At 42.2% G+C, this 23345-nt stretch overlaps 1 protein-coding gene and 1 long non-coding RNA gene across 2 annotated transcripts in view; one reads left to right on the top strand and one right to left on the bottom strand.

Annotated features, from left to right (window-relative positions):
- The window catches only part of LOC126511328 (uncharacterized), a 120482-nt gene extending 120358 nt beyond the window's left edge, over positions 1-124 (bottom strand). The window contains exon 1 of the long non-coding RNA XR_007594663.1: positions 1-124. This is a non-coding gene — a long non-coding RNA (uncharacterized lncRNA).
- On the top strand, positions 51-22699 carry Fmo2 (flavin containing dimethylaniline monoxygenase 2). The gene is made up of 8 exons (XM_050158394.1): positions 51-182; positions 8963-9151; positions 10085-10247; positions 11376-11518; positions 14884-15083; positions 16313-16668; positions 18779-18851; positions 19833-22699. The coding sequence occupies exons 1-8, from the start codon at positions 51-53 to the stop codon at positions 20182-20184; spliced, it is 1608 nt and encodes a 535-aa protein (XP_050014351.1). The 3' UTR covers positions 20185-22699.
- The last annotated feature ends 646 nt before the right edge of the window (positions 22700-23345 follow it).

The raw sequence follows: 23345 nt of genomic DNA, 5'->3' as shown, positions 1-23345 counted from the left end.
CTTTGTCCTCCTGAAGCAGTAATGACTGGTCAACTCATTGACAGGAGACGATGGCAAAGAAGGTGGCTGTGATTGGAGCAGGAGTCAGTGGCCTGATCTCTCTGAAGTGCTGCCTGGATGAGGGTCTGGAGCCCACTTGCTTCGAAAGGACTGAAGATATCGGGGGACTGTGGAGATTCAAAGTAAGTGAGACTTTCCATGCCTCAGATTATGACACGCTGAAATTTCAAGGTGACTGATGAGCCTTTGAAAGATTTCTTAAGCAGTTTTGGTCCAGTTTTGTTTTTATTTATCTATGCAGCTAAGCAGGAACTGAACTCGGGCTGGCATCTCTCCCGGGTCAGTATCGTGCCAACCCACGTGACCAACTCGGGGATGCAAGGAATCTTCTCTTTAAAAGCCAGCTAATTGCCAAACAGCCCATGTTTTTGTCATTTTTCTGATAGACTAATTAGATAATATACTAATATTAGAAAGCATTTTATAAAATAGAAGTAATTAGAATTATTTTTAAGACATCACTTCTAATCACTGAGTCAAGTGCTTCTTCAGAGAATGGGCCCTTATTACTTCTGACTTTGTTTTTCTCTTAAAATAAACCATGTGCCGGGCGGTGGTGGCACACACCTTTAATCCCAGCACACAGGAGGCAGAGGTAAGCAGATCTCTGTGAGTTTGAGGCCAGCTTGGTCTATAAGAGCTAGTTTCAAGATAGCTAAGGCTGTTACACAAAAAAACCCTGTCTTCAAAAAACAAAAAACAAAAATAAAATAAAATAAAATAGAGCATGCTTGTTTACTGAGCTTTTCTGGTTATATTCCAGTATAACCTGTTGTGAACCTCTTTGTCAAATATTTTCTATTAATTAAAGTCATTCTTCTTACTCAACCTAAAATTTCATAATATTATTTGCCATTCAAAATTTTATTGACAGATTCATAGGCTATGTAGGCTTATGACTATGAATGTAAATATTTGCATTCCTTCCAGAGAGTGGTATGGCACTTGTCTGGGGTTCCACCTCTAGGGAGGGTGAAGCAGGGGGATTGGAAATTTGAGGTCAGCTTGGGCTACATGTCAAAACTCTGTCTCAATCAGAAAATATCCTCCTTACCGGACATGTCGGATCAAAATCTCCCGAGGAAATTCAGGCAAGCCTCACGCGAACCCTACAGTAATGAGACAGCTTAGCAAACGGTGGGACAGGTTGTCAAGTGAAAATGTGTTCACGCAACCATGAAAACACAGAGTTAATGATGGAGACCTTGACCTTCATGTGAGACAAGTGGCTTTGCTGGGAGGAATCACATTTATATCTTAATAAGCACTGGCTGCTAGAATTAGAACTTTTCCTGAGAAAGTGACGTAATATATTCCTGTCTTAACTGATAGCTTGTTTCCTTCTCCACTGGAGGCGCACACGGGGTTTTATTTTGCATGTGAATAGGTTTAAATTGTAACCAATTTAACATATTTATTAATTGTGTGTGTGTGTGTGTGTGTGTGTGAGAGAGAGAGAGAGAGAGAGAGAGAGAGAGCACACCAGCGGTGAGCTTGGGGGCTCCAGTGTCACAGCATGCACATGAAGACCAGAGGACAAATCTGTAGAACTGGTTCTTCCCTCCGCCCTTACATGGGTTGCAGGGATTGCATTCATATCTTCAGGTTTGCACAGTAAGAGTTTCACCCGATGAGCCCCTTCAGTGATCCTGTAACAAATTTAATGTTCAAGACTTAATATCTAAGCACAAAGTGTTCCTTGTTTGTTGCGAATTTGTTAGCCGAAGAGGTAAAAGTTACTTTGAATGGTCTGTCAACATTTAATACATTTAATACATTCCAGTAAGGTGGTTCCTATAGCATTTCCATGGCCCCAGTGTATTAGATTTTAAAATCAGAGATCGTTTCTAATGTATTTTGTGAAAAAAATATAGATTAAAAAGTGAATTAATTAATCCTTATTAGATAACATTAAATACATAATTTCCAAGCATCTATAACAACATCATAGGCCAGGCCTCTCTTAAGACTACATCTAACGGAGAGTAATAAATAATTTGCTCCCCTAAGAGACCTCCTTCCTTCAGAGAGAAACACTGAGCAAAATTTTACGGATTGCTGCTGGGGGGGGGGGGGGGCATGGCATCTTGGGAACTGGGGCCCAAGGCATTTTGGGTACTCGGCTTCTGAGATAAGAAGACTCTGGAAAAGGATTCTGGGGGCATCAATGCCCATCCCAGGAAACTGTTCCTCACAATTATACCATTGTAAACTAGCGCAAATCTCTTTTTTACTGCTTCCCACACCGACACAGAATCCTCTGATCCCTCGGCACATCTAATGCCAACTTAAAAACAAAACCAAGAAGTTCACATCTATGTGCCTTGCCTGGATTAGGTGATACTGAATTCTTCCAGGAGGTTCTCCAGCGCCCCCTGGTGTCATCTTTGCGATACAGGCAGGCTGATGAGTAAATATTTTTTAGCATTTCTTCCAGGGAAGAAGCTCTTGGTATGAGTTACTTTTCTTCATACCTTTAGGGTTAGATCTTAGGATTTTTCTTACTAGTAACTGAATGGGAAGCTGAATTTTGTGATAAATGGTTTGCCCAGAGGGAAGGCAGTTGAAAGGAAAGAGCAAAATTGAAGGTCTGTGATTCCTGAGTCCACACACTTATTAAAGAATTGGCGGAGCGGGGGAGAAACCCTGTCTCAAAAATCAGAAAAAAAAAAGAATTAGCGGGGCGGGGGGACACCAAAAAACATGATCCTCCTGCAGCCACTAGCTTACTTTGCTCCTATACCCTATCATCATAGAGAAATTACCAATATACAAGTCAGAGAAAATTCTGACTTGGGAATTTTCATAAATAAATCTCCTCTCTCCAACGACACATAACCAGGTATTTTACTTAACCTTCACATAATGGTATACAGATCTCTTTCCAACTTAGTCTCTTATGTCTATAATCAGCCTAAAATATTACCATCTCTTAGCATGTGACTTTCCTGAGATCTAATTCAAATTGATAATATTTTTTAAAACTTATCTATTTCAAGATCAGAGAGAGGCTGGCCAATGCAGTAGGCATTAAGCATGAACCAGACACAATCAGTTCCTTCAACAAAGCTGTTATCAGTAGCCTGAGTCTTGCCAGTATGATTTCCATTGTACTTCGCCCTAATACCACTTCCACTAAAACAATTTAATGCTACATCTTCAGCATTTACAGAACAAAAACTAATGTTTTCATGGTTATTTTCATGTAGATCTCACTTTATACTCACAACAACATCCCGTGTAATTTTTTTGCATTTTGTAAGTTTGCTTGGCCTTGGAAATTTTATTTGAAATTTCAGTTATCTGTCATCTTTACTGTACCGCCCTCCATTGGGTATACCCAAATATGATCATCTGTATTTGTCTCTGTCAAAGTCATTGGTTAAAATATTGATCACAAGGCCAGGCATGATAAGCCACACTGTAATGGCCATACTTGGGAGGCAAAGGCATAAGGATATCCAGTTCAAGGCCACCCTGGGCTACATGACAAGTTGGAGGCCAGGCTAGGCTATAGAGTGATACCCTGTCTCATAAGAAACAAACAAAATATTAATCAGAATAAGATAAAAATAGAAAGTGGACACCTGAAGTATCTCCCAAATGAGGTCTGCCATTTGACGCCACCTCTACACTGACCCAAACATGTACTTGCTCCACTTATTGTTCGTGTCCATCACAGCCTTTCTTCTGCTTAGTTGACATCTGCCATTTAAGAGCCATTCCGTTCACTTAGGACATGACATTCTACAGGCTCTCTAGTGTTCTTTTCAGAAGATGACAAACAGCCTTACCCTTGTTGAACTTGAAATTCTCGTAGACAAAGTTGTCACAGCATAACTCAATAGGCATTTGCATCCTAATGACACTTCTAGAACCAAGTTTAACCTAATTTTTGTGAACCTCTCCAGGCAAACAAATAGGTAGAACTGTGGTCCTGTAGGCATAGTCATTAACTGTCTGAAATACACTTATTTTGCTTCTTTATAACAGTTTTGAAGAAGTGATGTTTTCCTGCATAGACTGAAGAAAGCGTGTATAGCATAAGATCAAGGAAATCCAAAACGTGTTCTAAGCCCAGGTCTTGTCATGTAAGCCTGTAATCTCAAATACTCCAGAGACTGACTTATGTAAGGTTATAAATCCAAGGTCTGTCTGAGCCATTAAGTGGGATCTGTTTCAAATTTTAAGTTTGATTTAAAATAAAAAATTTAAAAAGAGACTAAGGGTATGTATGCATATAGACGTATAAGCCCCAGTTTCTCAAAGAAAAAGAAAAAACATATTTTATGCATAAAATAGAATGGCATTATACAGGTGCCTCAGTGCTAAGCATACCAACTTGACCTTTATAGTTCTCAAACTTCCTCTGAATTCTTCTGATGCAGCTGCTCCACTCTCGTATGTGAGGACCACAGCTTAATCATGCAAGGAGGTGAAAAGTTTTAATCATATCCATTCCAAGTAATGGAGAAGATACACACAGGCGTGAAAGGATGAATGACAAAATGCTTACAAGGGCATGCATGTTCATTGTTTCCTGAGTATGACTGATAAGGGCCAATATGATGTTGCATCCAGAAAAGGGCTAACCTTAGGTGTTTGTCCTTCACGTCCCAGATGTCAACTTCCACTTTACTCCTCCCCCCCCCCGCACCCCCTGCCTTGAGTGAATACATTTCACCTTGGGAATCATCCTTTCGAACTTTAGATTTTTCTGCCTTTTCATTTTCCCCAGAGTCAAAGATAAATTTCAGCCCAACCCATGATCAAAAGATGGTATATCTAAGACCAGTCCTCACTGAACTCACTTGGTTCTGCTATATGGTTTAAGAAAACTCTGAACATTATAAGCTAGCAAAATCCTTTAACAAAAATTGTTTATCTTAAGCACATAAGCCATAGCAAAATCCAAAATGCTAAGGAAATCAGATTATTTTTATTTTTGCATAAATATCACTTTAAGCCACACCCATGGGGTACAGTGAACCACTTTGAAGACTCTCTGTCTCTGTCTAGCAGAAAGAAAAGCCTCTCTTCTCCCTCCAACTTCACTTTTACAGCTCCGAGGTCCAGCTGCATTTTAATTCAATACAGTAATAAGCTTCCCCAAAGGAAGACACTGTTCTTGTATTGTTTACTTCCCGTTCCCAACTCCCAGCACAATTCAGGCCAAAATAAGCGCTGTTAAGTTAGCATTAATCATGGTCCGTTTGCAACGATGAAAATTATGCCAATTTCACCTGTCTAAACACATAGACTTCTACTTCATCCAACTAACTAAATGAAGAAGCTCTTATAAAGAATTTGGCAGTCAAGCACTTTAATCCAGTACTCAGGAGGCAGAGGCATGCAGCAGATCTCTGTAAGTTCGAGGCCAGCCTGGTCTACATAATGAGTTCCAGGACAGTCAGGGATACACAGAAACACTGTCTTGAAGGGGAAAAAAATGGGGGGAAGAAGCATAGGGCCTTAAACATGCTAGATAAGTGTTCTATTACCCCCAACCAGGCATTGCGTTTGACAAGAAACTGCTTCTACCAATCAAATCTACTATAAAGATGATCACTTCCTTCTCAGAAAAGACTTATGATACCGTCACTATTTGGTGATGATCTATCAACGTGAGACTTCCAATGAAGATTTTAGTTGGGCCCTAAAATTTGTATTAAGAATCAGCAATTAGAATGAGTTCTTCTCATCCTCAAATCCTCCTTTAAAAATGTACCTGACAGAGTCCAATCACACTTCTGGGCAATGCTTTAACTCTTGAAAAAGTCCTAATGTTTTATCTACGGTGTCACAGTGAGGTTCACCTTGGTGGTCTGTAATGATAGTGAGAGAGGCCGACACTAGTTTATCACTTATTTGGAGGCAGGCATTGTACTAAGCACTTTATCTAATCTCTGCAAACTTTGGAACAAATGTCTAACGTCTGGGTTATGCACAAACACCGTTTGACACAGGAACACAAAGAAACTGAGTTGTGTAACTTGTTCGTGTTTGCAGAAGCATTAAGAGAGGCAGCAGGGACCAGTCCCAAGAGAATATTTATGGAATCCTTACTGTTTACTCAACACTACTCAAAATCACGTAGTCTGGAGAGGGAAAAATGCATTTCTTTTCTTAATGAAATATTTCCTATTTTAAGACTCTGGTTGAATAGGAAACACAAGTAGTCAGTTTTGCCAAGGACATTGTGTTCAATTACGCCCCCCAAAAATAAAACAGAAAAAAATGTTTAAATCTCAATATGACTGCAGTATTGCACAATTTGAAGCTAGTGTTAGAAAATAAGAGCACCTTTACTTATTCATCCAATGTTCAAGTAATCATATTCCTGTGTGAAAGTCAGAAAACCTTTCATTCTACTGAAATGCATGTTTGTATTCCATTACATATATGTATATATATTTCACAATAACAGTACCATGAGCCCTCTCTGTCTAGAGACCCAGCATAGTGAATAAGCTGCATACTCTCCACTGACTGCCTTTGCCCAAGACACCTGCAACAGGAACAAAAATTATTACTCAAGTTTAGATTCTAGTCCAGGAAAAATAAACACACTACTCATGGGGAAAGTCTGGTCATAGGCATGAGAGAATTGACGTATGAATGATGAAGGATTAATAAAAGAAGAAAGAAGAAGGGATGTGAGGGAGAAGGATATTTGTAAGCAAATCCATATTTGGCAAGAATTCTGAATATTTCTCTTAACCAGTCTGCTCTGAGAGTAAGTAATAAGGTGTTGGAATCCAAGATATTAAGACCCAGTGAAGCCAAACATGTGGAGTACTTTCTACTTAGACAATGGACGGCAAGTCACATAAACTTGCTCTTTTTTAACTCATGGAGACCAAGTTCAACCTGTTGCAGAACATTCATGTGTAATAGTGAGCCACTATGCCAGTTCTTCTATATCCGCAGAGTAGCTGATACCCAGATTGACCTTCAGTGCCACAGTGAGCTGTGAAAGCATCAACGCTGAGGCTTAATGACATTCCTCATACTACGGAGCACTTCTTACATCTCTGTCTCACAGATGAGCGGCACAGATTGGTCCAGACTTTTCTCTTTAAAGAGAAAGACGTGCTGACACCCACATCTAACTGTGAAGATAAGCACATCTTCTTCTAGGCCTGGTTACCTCTTGCTCTATTTCTTTATGGATGTGGTTTTGAGATGGAGTCTTACTCTCTTCCTGCGGCTGGCTTTCTGTCCACTGTGTAGCTCGTGCCCATCTCGGATGACCACTTTCAATGGTGCCAAAAACTAAGGAACTGAGGGTCTAAAAAACGCAGCAGGCAAGGAATAATTTTCTATTAAAAAATTACAAGAAAGATACATTTATACTTGATTTAAAATGCTGTTTGGATTACAAGTGAATATTTTTCTTTTTAAACTTTTCTACAGAAGAAAATACAGTGCCATATAAGTAAGACTAAGTAATTTCTGTCAGTTAGTGAATTCCTACAAACTTTACTATCTTTACAGCCACTCTAATGCATAGTCAAATAGCAATTACTGTTTCTCAGGATTACAGCCTAGTCTGTGTTCACACTGACACAGCTACTGAAGGGTTCTTAGGCACCATTATTTAAATTTTCTAATAAAAGCCTCTCTCATCATAGGTTTGTTCACAGATTCTGAACACCAATCATGGCTATTTATTTACATGAATTTACATGAAGGACATCATGTAGAGCATTACTTAGAAGAAAATATTAACTAAGTCATAACATGTGCTTTATGGGACTTTTACCGAGGCACAATTGTGAACAATAAAAATCAGGTTTGAGGTCTGGCTGATGTCTCAGTTTGCTTCCTATTTCTGTGATCAAACACTGACCAGAACCAACTGGGGGAGGAAAGGGTTCATTTCAGCCTACAGGTTACAGTCTCCATCATGAAGGCAAGCCAGGCAGGAGACCAAGGCAGGAGCCTGGAGCCAGGAATCAAAGCAGAGACCATAAAGAAGTGTTGCTTACTGGCTTGTTTAGCTTGCTCTGTTCTGCAGCTCAGGCCCACCTGCCCAAATATGACACCATCCACAGTGGGATGGCTACCGTACATCAATCAGCAGGCAAGAAAAGGCCTACAGATATACCAAAGGGTCAGTCCCTCAGCTGAGATTCTCTCTTTCCAGGTGTGTCTGAGTGTGTATCAAGTTGGCAAAACTACGATATTTGGTGTCAGCACTAATCACCTTTGTCACTTAAGGACAATTGATTTGAATTCAGAACAAAATAAAGACCTATGGGATCAAATCAAGATATAAAGCCTCCCTGCTTCTAAACAAACTCATTTAATTTTAAATTCTATATTCAGTGTCCCAGGAATTATTAGTCCTTCAAAGTCAGAGTAAATAAAGCTTCCCTAGGGGAATCTAAGAAGACAACTGGCTCACAAAGTTTGCTGTTAAATAGGTAGGCTGATAGAGTGTTAAATAGGTAGGCTGATAGAGTGTTAAATATTTTGAAATATGCCAAAAAAAAAATCTTGTCTGTACTCCAAACCCCATGAGGACCAATAGCACACCTACTGAGCAGCACCAGTTGTCAATAAACAGGTTCATCACACAGAATGACGGGCTACATGTGCTGTCTCTTTGCCCCCAGATACCATATACATACGTGTGTGTGTGTGTGTGTGTGTGTGTGTGTGTGTGTGTGTGTGTGTGTGTTTTCAAGACAGAGTTTCCCTATATAGCAGCCCTGGTTGTCCTGGAGTTCACTCTGTAGACCAGGGCTGGCCTTGAACTCAGAGCTCCACCTGCCTCTGCCTCCCAAGTGCTGGGATTATAGGTGTGCGCCACCACCCCTGGCCGGAAGAAGACTTTTACTACAAGTAAGACTTGCATTAAAATCATTGCCACTGATTGTTTCACTCGCTCCTGTAGGAGAACGTGGAAGATGGTCGAGCAAGCATCTACCACTCCGTCATCACCAACACCAGCAAAGAAATGTCCTGCTTCAGCGACTTCCCAATGCCCGAGGATTTCCCCAACTTCCTGCACAATTCTAAACTCCTGGAATATTTCAGGATTTTTGCCAAGAAGTTTGATCTTCTCAAATACATTCAGTTTCAGGTACTGTGTGTGGTGGGGAATGGATTTCTCTGCCTTAATTCACACTTAAATGGAAAAGTGTCTGTGGCAGGGAAAGACCTTAAAATAAACTATGGCATTTTGGTGGCTTTGTGGAAAGGTAAAAGCATGGTAAAACTGTCCATTAAGACTGAAAGTTCAGATGACGATGAAAAGTGAAGTGAAAATAACATTTAAGCCAGTGCCACACTGATCTTTCCAAGCCTCGTTCCTCTGGAAAGGCTGTATGAATCCGAGCCTAATTGTCCTTTTTCTACGTTCTCCACAGAAATGGGTTAAACACACTGTCCACTTTCCATTTGTCTCAGGTTCACCTATCTACTTTTTCATAATTTCTTTTCTGCACGTAAACTGCAGCAACAGAGGGACGAGCCAATCATCTTGAGTTATACCTGAAATTACCATTTCCTGTACTCCACAAAGAGGAACAACAAGGAAACATGTTACCACTAAGCACAGAACACTGGTCTAGTTGAAACTGCTTTTCTGAACAAACAACTCAATGGGGCTCATTTTTAAGGCCTTTCACGTCCTTGGCAACTTTGGCTCTGTGAGCACCAGGCTTGGGTTGTGTTCACATACCAGATTATCTTCATGGAAATCTGTATTTGTAAATACTGTTGAAATGTCCACTTTTAGGGACTTGTTTTGTCCATTTTAGGGACAGCTTCATGTCCATTTAGAGAATCTCCTGTGGTTTCCCCTCCAATTCCTGGTAGAGCCATCCCATGAGTGGCAGTCTTCTAAGGATATCCTCAGTGCTTGCCTGCCAAAGGAACAAGAAGGGCCCACTTGACAGAGTTTGCTGGCAGTGGACTCAAGAAAATCAAATGGATTACCTATTACCCTCGCCCCATCCTGACTTCCAGGGCCCTGACAGAGAAATTAACGAGGCCTTCTCTGTGTTTGTTCAAGACCACCGTCATTAGTGTGAAAAGACGCCCGGATTTTGCCTCTTCTGGGCAGTGGGAAGTTCATACTCAGAGCAATGGCAAGGAGCAGCATGCCGTCTTTGACGCAGTTATGGTTTGCAGCGGCCATCACATTCAACCTCACCTGCCGCTGAAGTCGTTTCCAGGTGAGGCTGTGTGCTTCTCAGCATCGAGGATTAGGCCTCCGGGAATCTCGCATGGAGTTCAGATGGACAGGCGGGATTGGCTTCTGTGAATGGGGGTGGCAGTAAGCTTGAGGTACAGCTGGGGAGCGGAAGCATGCCAGACACCATCTCTGCTCCTATTGCTTCCTCTGAGTCTTCACACATAGCTCAGCTAACTTCCTCCAGATCATTACATTTTCCCCAGCAATTCAAAGGATTCACACAAACATGCATTCCCTATAAGAGGACCTTCAAATGCCTACCCTAATTGTTCTGTCCTGCCAAACCCATGGAAATTTACTACATCCCTGGGGCCTTTTCTACTGGCCAAGGATTGCTACAGAGAATTCCTGGAAATACACACTGAGGCGGAACAGAGATAAGGGGAGGAATGTGGGAGCAGATGCCTGAAGTCAGCTGGCAGGTCGCCGAAGCCTTCCCTCTGAAAGAACTTCCTAGTCAAGATCGTCCCCTAGACAAGGACTCACAAAGAGCATTCCCTTCCCAGAGTCCTCTGGGAAAGTGTCTGACACAGTGGGTCACAATCAGGCTTCATATGAAACTGCCCACACTAAAAGCAAAGAACACTTTAATAAGGCCAGATATTACTGGGAAGTATAAAAGGGGTGAACTGGAAGAACACAAATGGTTAACAATCAAATGGTCATTGAGTCACTCAAGAAGCAACTTCTGTAGGCCTGGTTTTAGTCTTTTAGTTATTTGCTTTTGCAAAATGATAAGCACTCTTCTAATTATTGCACAATTTCAATAACACTATTTCCAAAGAGTTCTTAAATGTATTGACGACGTGAAACTAGAGTGTCATTAGACTGCCCCAAATAGAACAGCTAGTGAGATGCCCGCGTCAGGTCATGATCTGTACAGCAAAGCCTTTGTTTGCCACTGGTGAACACACACACTCCAGTCTCTCACATGGACCTCATATTTCATAAGGAATTTTAGTTAGAGTTTGATATTTGACTATTGTAACTCCTGTAAGGGAGGAGGTGAGAATCCAAAAAGGGAAAACCGACCTGCAGTTTTATTGACATTCACTTGTCCTAATTGCTTACTTGGAAGGTTTCAGTTTCCCTCTTCTTCCTCCCACAGGTATCGAGAAGTTCAAAGGCCAGTATTTCCATAGCCGCCAATACAAGCATCCTGCTGGCTTTGAGGGGAAACGCATCCTGGTGGTTGGGATAGGAAACTCAGCCATAGATATTGCCTCTGAGCTGAGTAAGAAGGCCTCACAGGTGCGATGCTTTTGCTTCTCCTGTGCTGTGTGGAAGGGGTGGGGAGAGACCACTGGGGCACCCAGCTGTACACCAAAGGTCCATTGCTTGATAGGTGGCTGCCTGTTGTAGCAGCATAGGAAACCTGGAAGCCAGGAAGCCAGAGTCTAAACCCCACCTCTGCTGCTAACTAGCTATGTATCATAGAACCAGTCATTCTGCTTCTCTGACCTGTAGTGCCTTGGGGTTTTTTTTAATGGGATGTTTCAATTAGGTATTTCTGGTACAGAAAGCCTACTTTTTATCTAAGGCGCCTAATGAGAAACTGACCTGTTCATGTTTGTTTGTTTATTTGTTTGAGACAGGGTTTCTCTGTGTAGCCCTAACTGTCCTGGAACTTGCTCTATAGACCAGGCTGGCCTCAAACTCAGAGATCTGCCTGCCTCTGCCTCCCAAGTTCTGGGATTACAGGCATGCGCCAACATGCATGGCCTTACTATTTTAAGAACCGACTTTTAGAGATGTAGTACAAGGGCCAAGCGATAGCTTAGTTAGAAAAGTGCTTGCTGAACAAGCGTGAGGACCTGAGTTTGAACCCTAGAACCAATATTGTTTTAAAACCATGCATGATAGCACACAGTTGTAATCCCAGGTTGGGGACATAGATAGAGGTAGACACCACAGGTTTGTTAGCCAGGCGCCTATCTATTGGCAAGCTCCACTCCTGTAAGATGTCTTGTCTCAGATAGACAGATGGTAGGTAGGTAGATAGATAGATAGATAGATAGATAGATAGATAGATAGATAGATAGATGATCGATCACTGTCACCTTTCACTTTTCAAAGCTTTCAACCCTTGCCATAAAGAACAAGTAAAGAGGCAATAAATGAAAATTTGAAAGACAGTAGAAAGAGGCAGGGGCCACCAGCTGCCAGCTCCTCCATGCTGGAAACACCTCTAAAACTTGAGAGGAAGAGAGTGCAATAGGACAGGAGGAAGGAACTAAGTTGTCTTCACTGTCAGCCAAGTAAAGAGCCATCCAAGGCCGATGCATGTGCCAGGTCAGTGATTTGGACTTAGAGCAGATGTCCCAGAGACTCAAATACTGAATTTCATGAGCCATGTCTCTATAAGGTCATGATGTCAACAAGCCTAAGTATTGGCCAAATTTAATACCAAGCAGCTACTTTGGCTCTGTACCTGTGCCTTATAAGTCGTTACTCTTTTGCATAGAGCCTCTCTTCGATATTTATTAATCACATAAGTCTAAGAGTAAAATCGAGTAGTAAGCTCTCAGATCTTCACATCTGGACCTGGAAGTTAGCTTCTCAAAGATGGCAGCCTGAGCCTTGACCCTCACGTGGATCACAGTCTTCATCTAGGTTAATTTCTCTGCAACAAAGTGGTCACAACAGAAAGAAAACAAATAAAATGGAAAACCTAATGTTGATCCTACCGAAGGAGAGAGAGAAAATAATAGGAAGAGATGGTGATGGAGCATTTAAAGGGAATATCCAATACCCACTCCAAGTATTTTCGAGTCTTCCTAAGAGCAACAACAGGATCAAACTGAGATATAAGCATATGGCTCCCACACAGACCAAGGGTACAGCCATGAGTGGGTATGTGCTACTTCACAAGCTTAGGTAGGACTGATGTCCTTTCCCCAAAAAGCTGTAATGCCTCCTCCAAGGTCAATCTACAAAACAATGAGAGTTTGTGTGTGCTTATACTTCACAGCACATTGGTAACTTCCTTTAACCTGTACAGCAATGTCCCAAGAGAAAAAGCAGAGAGTAACCCAAAGAACTCACCAAGGCTACTTAGCTCATAGGTAGGGGGACTGAGTTTCAAACCTAGGGAGTCTGGACCCGGTGTCCATGACCTAAACCTCTTGAGAAAACTGAATGCCTTGAAAATGAGTCTTGTTTATTTATTGAAGATAGTAACAGACCTAATAAGATGAGACAAAAGTTGGGAAGCTGAAATGATGCATTTGGACCATGGAAAAACAACAGTAAAAATAAATAAATAAATAAATAAATCCCCACATCTTTGACAAGATTTTAAAATGTATGTATTGGAAACAGAAATTTTAATATAAAAGGCAAAGAATGCATACAACAACAACAATGAATGAAAAAGAGGCCTTCAGTTTGAAAGAAAATGGGATCAGAGTGTATGTGGGAGGAACTGGAGAGAGGAATGGAAAGAGGAAATGTTATAGTTATTATCCCAAAATGTAAAGACATAATTTTAAAAAGATGTGTACTAAAGAGGAAAGGAACCACAGCACACAGACAGAGGTTTTAGCTTTTAAAACACGTAATGTTCTTTCAGGTCTGGAAAGAGGTGGTTGCTCTTCCTATTCACCACCCAGAGATACTGAGATCCATGCATGCTTGCCTGCAGCCATGACACAGTAGACACACGTTTGCAAGGCCTGTGATTATTTGCCAGGTCTCCTTGGGTAGGCACAGTGAAGGGACAGAGGAGCTGTTTCTCAGGGAGCAGCAGAGCACATCTGTAAACACCAGAGAGGCTGGTCAACTACCATGAGAATTAGTCCAAAGACTTTTCTCATATCTCCAGGATGCTATCAGGGCTTTGATGCACTCCGCTCTCAGGGCAAGTGACTGGACAAACCTCGTCAGGACATAACTGCCAAAGAGAAGTGAAAGGCTAGGAGGACCTCACTTTGACATCAAATACTCTCAAAATGGAACCTGAGGGCTGGGATGGCATCTCAGCAGATAAAGTGATTTCTTCACAAGCAGAGGACCTAGACTTGACCCCAGAGCCAGAGGGGGAAATGGAGGAAAAGAAATGACTAAAAATTATTATTATATAAATGTATGAAGCTATTAAACAGTGAAAAAGAGAGAAGAAACAAACAAAGATGAAAGGAAGAGATGGAGGGAGGAGAAAGAGAGGAAGGACAGATAGAAGAAAGGAAGGCAGGTAGGTAGGTAAAAATATCAGGTTTCATGATACATGCTTCCAGTTCTAGAGAGGCGAATAGAGGCAGATTCCTGGGCTGGACAGTCAGCCTATTCTAATTGATGAGCCCAGGCCAGTGAGAAACCCTGTCTCAAATAAAAACCAAGATGGATAACACCAGGGATGATATTCAAGGTGGACCTCTGGCATCATTATGCATACACACAGATACACACATGCATGCGTGCACACACGTACATATACACATACTCACACACACCTTCATACATGAACACACACACACACACACACTGCACACAAATTAATAAAATAAAAAGAACTCAGCAAACTGTGCCACCAAACATCTTTTCTATTAGCTGTAGAAGAGATTCCTCCCAAGGGGCCAGAACTCATCCCTTCAACTGCACGCCTGTCTGTTTGCCAGGTGTTTATCAGCACCAGACATGGTTCCTGGGTCATGAGCCGGATCTCTGAAGATGGCTACCCTTGGGACATGATGTTCCACACTAGATTTAGCTCCATGCTCCGAAATGTCCTGCCCCGCACTATCGTCAAGTGGATGATGGAGCAACAAATGAATCGATGGTTCAACCACGAAAATTATGGTCTGGTGCCTCAAAACAAGTAACGTTATTTTTCTCTTTGTGCTGTACTTATTACAGGCAAGGCTGTCTGATGGTGCCTCTATTTGCAATGATCCAATATGCTAGCATGGTAGTGCAAGCTATAATCCAACAGCATGTGTGATCGTATTGGTCCTGGGATCTTGATTCCAAATTTGTACCATGTGTCTTTAAAAACAAAACAAAAAAAAAAACAGAAAAAAATTAAGAATATGGGTAGGAGTGTGGAAGGCAGGGTTAGAACTGATTGGAAGAACTCTCTGACAGTTTGGAGAAGGCTCTTCAAGAAGACTGTGATCTTCTCAGAGCACTGTGATGGGTAAAGATAGCTCTTCATCTGGTAACTCAAGCTCTGCTGCCCTAATGCACTGAAGGCTGTTCCCATGAGAACATATTTTTTTTTTCTCGTGGCCAAAAGACAAATATTTGCTGATATCAAAGTCACACATCTCGGATACTGTAAGCACAAGTAAACAGTGTGGATGTTTACCCTCCTTCAGTTGATAACAGCCTTCCTCCCCGGCCCCAGGGGAATATTTAGAGTCTCGTAAAGAGATGCTCCATTGTGCTGAATTAAGAATCCAGCTATAGGTCATAGATTGCCTTATGTTTTAAAACAAAGAAAACAGTTTACAAACATTAGACATTAGAACTCCAGAGAAACAAGCAGACTTAGTTCCACGGTCCATGCCACCACAGAGTTCCTGTGGACATTGGGGTCAGTATATGTCAGCAATTCCCATGTTGTGCATAGATTCTCACTCTGACTGCCCAGTGGGTCTAGGTGCTAATGTAGTAGTATGTTTCCCCTTATTTATGATTGGGTAGGTATTAAATGAAACTACCAAATAATGAAAAACAGATAGCATAAAAAGTGATAAAGGTACCACAGGGAACAATTGCCAGCGAACTCAAAATTAACAATGGGTGCTGACCTCACTTCTGAGCCCCCTGAGGTGCTTCCGCCTGCAGGGTTTTGTTGTTGTTATTGCTGTTATTTTGTTTTTTACTTTTATCACCTAGTTGTCTTCATTTGCTTATCAAATGAAGAGATGGTCAGTGTTAGACTGAGGCCAGTGACAAAGTTTGGGGTGGATAAAACAGTGGAGTTGGAGTTTGACGGATGTTTGGGAAACTCCTGTGTTATTCAGAGCCACCCCTAAAGCTGTCAAGCAGGTTGAAGATTCCTCAAAGACTGCTCTGAGTGTGTTCTTTCCTCTTGTGCCTCAGATACCTTCTGAAAGAACCTGTTCTGAATGACGACCTCCCCAGCCGCCTGCTGTACGGACTCGTCAAGGTGAAAACCAAAGTGAAGGAGCTCACGGAGACAGCTGCCGTTTTTGAGGACGGCACAGTGGAGGAGGATATTGACGTCATTGTTTTTGCCACGGGCTATACTTTCTCTTTTCCATTCCTTGAAGATTCGCTTGTGAAAGTGGAGGGTAACAGTGTCTCGCTGTACAAATACATGTTCCCCCCTCAACTGGAGAAGCCCACCCTTGCGTGCATAGGGCTCATCCAGCCTCTAGGCTCCATCTTCCCAACTGTGGAGCTGCAGGCACGTTGGGCGACAAGAGTTTTCAAAGGTGAGTGGGCTGCTCAACCGAGTGGAGTTTTGACATTTTTTTTCCCTTAATTTTACTGGAAGGGAGGCAGCTCTATGGTGGCGCTCAAAAGCCAGCTACCCTATGGGCAGTTGGTTCTCTGCTGCCACCTTGTGGGAGCCGGAGATAGAGCTCAGATTGTGGGACCTGCACACTAGCATGGCTCTACCCACTGAGCCATACGTATCTCACCGAGACAAAGTTTTACATTTTTTTAAAGGTTTGTCTCTTCTTGTTTGTGCAGCATGACACCTTCCTTGACAGGCTATTTTTTTTCCTGTTTCTCGGGTTCATTTCTGTTCAACAAAAGCCTCGTTTACCACCGAGCCTGTGCTGGGATCTGGTCAGCCAGAAAGAAATGTAAATAAGTTGTTTTTAGTAACATGACAAGTGCTTTGGTGGCAGAAAGTATACTGTGGCCCAGAAAGGAACTTGGTGTGATGGTACAAGGTCCAGGAGAGTTTTCTGATGTCTGAGTTTCATCAGTACAGAGAAGGCTTTGCCTGAGCAAAAGACAGAGTCAGGATGCCTGTGGAGAACTGAGAGCCACATTACCAATCTGTGGGGTGGAACAGGATGGGAGGTTACTCTTAAGAGGGACACAAAAGCTTTGTACATTTTGTTAAGGATCCTGGATTATAAAATGTAAACGTACAGACAGCTGTGAGGTTTTGTTTTGTTTCTTGTTCTGTGTTTTATTTTTATTTTTTTGTTTTTGATTTTGTTTTCTAATAGGGGAGCGAGAAAGAATCTAATGTAATCAAGGCTATCCTCAAACTTGTTATGTAGCCAAGGCTAGCCTTGAACTCCAGATCTCCTGTTTCTACCTTTCAAGTATTTCCAGACCTGTAATTTCAGTACTCTAGAGTCAGGAGGATAGATGTGAGTTTAATGACATCCTGGGCCACGCAGCAAGTTCAGTCTAGCTAGGGCTTCTAAACAGACTTTCTCAGAAGGACAGGAGGGAGGGAAGGAGGGAGGGAGGGAGGGAGGGAGGGAGGGAGGGAGGGAGGGAGGGAGAAGAGTAGGAAAATGCAACTATAAATCAGTCCTACACAAATCTAGTGCTCCTAAGAACCTTCTAGCTGATTCGTAGATTAAGTCTGGCCTCCAAACCTGGGATCTGCATCTTAGAAAGCTCTTAAGCCAGAGGCACCAGGAAGGAGGTATCCTCAAAGACCAGGAAGTGTCTACGTCATGTTACGTAATTCCATCAGTTGTTTGGAACAGAGCTGTATAACCCAGGGTTGGAGACTTGACAATCACTGAGGAAACTCCAGCGCTCACCTGGGCCAAAATACAGTGCAGCCTGGGCCAGAACCGAGAGAGAAAATGGAAAATGACATGTTGGAAACAGTCAGAGACAAAGCCAGCAGGGCCAGGGCGTGCTGGAAGGCTCAACACAGGGAAGGAGAAGGATCAAGGTGGGCTTACAGGACTGGCGGCTGGAGAGATGGCTGGGCCTGAGAATAGAGACAGGAGGGTCTCAACAGCAAACTCAGCTTTGGACTTAAGTCCCAGATGCTAGATGACTTGCCACATTTCCCCTCTGAAGCTCACAGGATGCTTGAGTACTGGGGACAGGCTCCCCCATACAGTGGGCATTGCACTATTTCATCTAACCCAACTGCCCTTGTTAGTTGGGGCCACTCTCATCCTCACCAGATCTCCTTCCACAGCCTTTTACCTGGTCTCCCTAATTGTAAGTTCCCCTCCCGTGAGCGCTCTTTCCTTAACCAAAGAGCCAGATGGATCTTTCCAAAGGGCAAATCTGATCTTGTTGCCTCACACAGCAAAGTCTTCTCCAGGGTCCCATCAGTGCCAGTATAGAAGCCACCCCAGCTGGCATCGTTTCTCAAGCATGCTTCCCTTCTTCAGCCCTTTCTCTGGCCTTTCCAGTTCATAGTTGATGCCAATGGCTATGATCCACTATGGAATTCTCACTCCTACAGCTCAGAAGCACAGAGGTCCTGCCTCTATGACATGACAAAACGGCCGAAACTTAATTTTAGAAAACAACTACTATACGAATCAATAATTTCGAATCAAGCCCACTATTCAAAGCAAATTTGTTTTTGTTTTTGTTTTCTAGGCTTGTGTAGCTTGCCCTCAGAGACAACTATGAAGGTGGACATTGTTGAAAGGACTGAAAAGAAAATTGACCTGTAAGCAATTTCCTTATAAAGAAAAATATCTATATGGAGTAGTGTGTCACAGAGTGCCATGGTCTGACTGCCTATGAGAGACAGCGGGCTGTTGAAATGAGTCCTGGATCACGGCCCAGTACAAATGGATCAGTTCTGTAGATAAGACTGGAAGTGTGTAATCTGATGTTTTTCCATATTATTTTTAGACATCCTGGTTTAATGACCCATAACTCAAAAAAACAAAGAAAAAGAGAGAGAGGGAGGAAGGAAGGAAGGAAGGAAGGAAGGAAGGAAGGAAGGAAGGAAGGAAGGAAGGAAGGACCAATTTAGGTATCTTTCCTTGGGTTAATCTTATTTCTTTTTTCTAATGACGCCCATGTTGGATTCCATATCCCCTCAGACCACCCACACTCAGGGACAGGATGAGGTCACCATAGCCTGAGGCACTCTCAAAAAAAAAAAAAACCGCCTCTGGTTTGTCAGTTTTGTTGAGATGAAAACGAGTTTGACAGTGGTCAATACTCTTGCACCACTGACTCGAGACCTTACAGACATAAGGAGTCATCTCCTGCGCAGATTTAATCCATCTGATATAGTATCCAGCACGTGCCAGCCAGACTACAGGGTACTTTAGCAGTTAACAAGGAATACTGTACATGCTGTCTCTGGAAGACACTACCTCTCTAATACCGCACCAGTATTTGTATCAATCCTGAGTCATACATTCTTACTTGGAGACATACAGCACCTTAATAAGTAATAAATAATCACCACCATTTCAACATCGTTACATTTCTAGAATCTCCGTGGATTTGTCTGTTTACTTTGTAGCATACTCATCAATCTGAGGTATGGGCCTCGTAATGGAGCCTCCCAGACATTCATTCAAAGTTCATACCTTCATGCGTTCATGATGTTCTTTAAACAGCCACTGAGTGCCTCATATTCAGACATAACTTAGAACATTTATGAATCTGCCCTTTTATTTACTTCATTAAGGTTTGGAAAAAGCCAGAGCCAGACACTGCAGACCAATTACATTGACTACCTGGATGAACTCGCCTTGGAGATAGGTGTGAAGCCAGATTTCGTCTCTCTGTTCTTCAAAGACCCTAAACTGGCTGTGAAGCTCTACTTTGGGCCCTGCAACTCCTACCAGTACCGCCTAGTTGGACCTGGCCAGTGGGAAGGAGCCAGGAATGCCATCCTCACCCAGAAGCAGAGGATCCTGAAGCCCTTAAAGACCCGCACTCTGGAGTCTTCATCCAGCATCCCAGCAGCTTTCCTGCTCAAAATCCTGGGGCTTTTGGCTGTTCTCCTGGCCTTCTTTTTCCAACTTCAGTGGTTCTAATCTGTCAGCATGACGCTTTTGTCCGCCAGTGCCTCTCATTCATCAGTGTCTCTTTGCAAAAACGACTGAAGAAATGACATCTACATTAGAGTTTTTACAATTCAGGGGAACAAGTGGGAGAAAGAATTGTAGGGAGAGTAGAAGAATTAGGTCTAGATATAAAACTGAAATGAAGGTCTTGGAATATCTTTTGCATCCTACTCTTTCCTCAAATTCACCAGTCTCCAAACAGTATTATAGAATAACACCAACACAGGTAGACAGCGCTTCCAGCCACAGCAGGTTTCAAGTTATATGGAAAAAAAAAAACAAATTATGCCGAATAAAAAGCAAGTCATAGCTGGGCATGTTGGCTCATGCACTTGAGAGGCAGAGAGTAATTGAGAGACCGAGGCAGGCAGATCTCTTTGAGTTTGAAGATAGTCTGATCAACGTAGCAAGTTCCAGAACTACAAGGACTACATAAGAGAGATCCTATCTCAAAAAAAAAAAGTCACATAGGTTAGATTACTGAACAATTTAGTTTTAAACTGTGGTAACATTTCATGTCCTGCCCACTGAGCTCCATGCTATTTCTATGCAGACTCTGGTCACAGTTCCCAAGTATTATGGTCTGCTCTGTTGGCTTGATGAGGGATCACTCAGAAATACTGATGGACAAAACTGAGACGATAGAACAAAAGCAACTACTTTAAGTAATTCACATTGTGAGCTAAGCAAATAGACTCAGTTCCTGTATATTGACATAAACAGTAATGCAAACATAAAAATAATATACCCTAGCTACAACATAGAGTTAACTGATATATATATATATTTATATATATCCCAGATTAGATGTTGTGCTATGTATGCATCATATATATATATTGCTTTATTTAATTCTCACAGCAATTATGAGATGGGTTGAGCTAAAATACCCATTCTGTAGATGACACCGTGTTGACAGACAGTTATGGAGCATGCCCTTAGCCACTGGCCTTGAGATGAAGCTTCAGTTGGAGCCCAGTTCGTTGAACCCTGAAACTAAAGGTCATAACCTCACCATGGAATATACTTATTTATTAAAATCTCTGCTCTTGATAAAGTACTTACTAATAGTTTATTCTATTCATTATAAGATTAGACCATAATTATATTCATTAGCTTAAAGTTTTCTAAAACCATTGTAGAAAGTGGCACTTTGCTTGCAAATTCATCTGACTAATTTTATTTACAATATTAGCTCTCTATTTCAGCTAGATCGTAAATAACACATGAGCTGGATGCAATGGTACAGACCTTTCATCCCAGTACTCTGGAGCCAGGTGGATCTCTGTGAGTTTGAGGCCAGACTGGTCTACATAGCAAATTCTGGGCCAGCCAGGGCTATATAGTGATACCCTGTCTCAAAAGGAAAAAGAAATTGAAGAGATCTAAAATGAGAAATATGTATACAGTAATACTTAAAATAATGATCACATTTTGAGAAAATAAGAATTGAACTAAACTATATCTGCCAAGCCGGCACAAAATGTTCCAGTGGCTGAGGCTGTGCCCAGGATTAGCATTACAGGTAAGCAAGGCAAATCTCAGCGATGTATTATCTATGCCATCTGATGAAAGGGGGTGTGTCGATTGTGAGGGACATTTCCTTTGAACTGAAAACTAAAGGAGACACAAGCAGTTGATGCCAACAAACATTGAGCAACATAACAAACACCAAGCTGTGGACTCTCCTGAGAGCAATTCTTTTCATGAGCCGCTCTGTGGGAGATGAGCTACACCCAGAGACCAAATCAGTGTCCCCCAAGAGAGGACAAAGGTTGGGATATTGAAGGCGTAGGTAAATAGTTCTTTGTCCCTCCGAACCCTCTGTGAACACTATTCTTAAACCTCAACCAAGCTCTCATTCTCACCCCCCCCCACTCCACTCCTTCCCAGTTTAATGGCAGTCTCTCCCAGTAGAAAGAGCTTTCTTTAAAGTCCACTGAACTGGGCTGCAGGATCTGCCCAGCTGGTAACGTGTTTGCCTTGTAAGCAAGTGTAGAAAGGAGCTCCAGAACTCACATTGTAAAGCCAGGGGTGGTGGCACACACTTCTAATCCCAGCACTGGGAAGGAAATGAAGACAGATTCCTGGGGATCCCTGGCCAGTCAGCCTAGTCTGTTTTAGTGAGTTCCAGGCCAGTGAGACACCCTGTCTCAAAAAAAAAAAACAAAAGTGAGGAATGAATTGCCTGAGGAACGAGACCAGAGCCTGACCTCTGAACATGAACATACACATGTTCAAATACACATGCATGCACCCCTGCACACACACATGCAACTGCACATGCTTAAACACACAAACACTTATAGGCATACACACACATACAAAAGTTCACTGAAATTATGCCACTTCACTAATTTGCTCGTAAGACTTCTTTCTATACCTATAAGCAAATTCCTTTCAAAAATTACAAATGAAATTCATCATATGCATATATAAAGTTCTAAAACAAAAAATTTTAAATAAAAATTACAAATGAAATATATATATATATTCTTATTTCTTTACAAAGAGCGGATTCCTTGTGTCAGGCAAGATGGCTCAGCAGGTAGAGGAACTTGCCACCCTGCTTGATGACCTGAGTTCAAGTCATAGGACCCACGTGGTGGAAGGAGAGAACCCATGCTTGCAAGTTGCCCTCTGACCTCTGTGCAGGCACTCATACCTACACCCACACACAATAAATAAATTTTAAAAATGCAGAAAAATAAACAAAAGCAGATTACCTCGTCAACTCTTAAAAATTCTTTTCAAATCATGATGTGAAACTGCCAACCTGAAGCAAAAATCAACAAGGCGCCGTGTGTGGAGCAAAACCTCAGTTCTTATGATGGTTTATCAGGACACAGACCAGCCGACTCACTTATTGCCCTTTCTTCTGTGCTCCAGCGGCAGAATGGAGCATTTACGACAGAGCAAGCGTGGGGGCCACAAACCCTAAGATCCTTCCTGTCTGACCCTTTGCAGAAAGCACGGCCACCCTGCCCTACATGTGCCAGGCAGTGCTCTAATGGTCCCATGCACCTCAACTCATTCTGCCATGGGCACCGCCCACAGTAGCAGCTTTGCCTACCATCCCGCTTCTACGGTGAAAGAGATGAGGGACACCTGTTAGACTGGTGCTCAGTCAC

This window comes from Alexandromys fortis, unplaced genomic scaffold (assembly GCF_014885135.2).
Source record: "Alexandromys fortis isolate MF-2015 unplaced genomic scaffold, M_Fortis_MF-2015_v1.1 scaffold_97, whole genome shotgun sequence".
Classification (NCBI taxonomy): Eukaryota; Metazoa; Chordata; class Mammalia; order Rodentia; family Cricetidae; genus Alexandromys; species Alexandromys fortis.
This window is presented reverse-complemented; position numbering and strand designations above follow the sequence as displayed.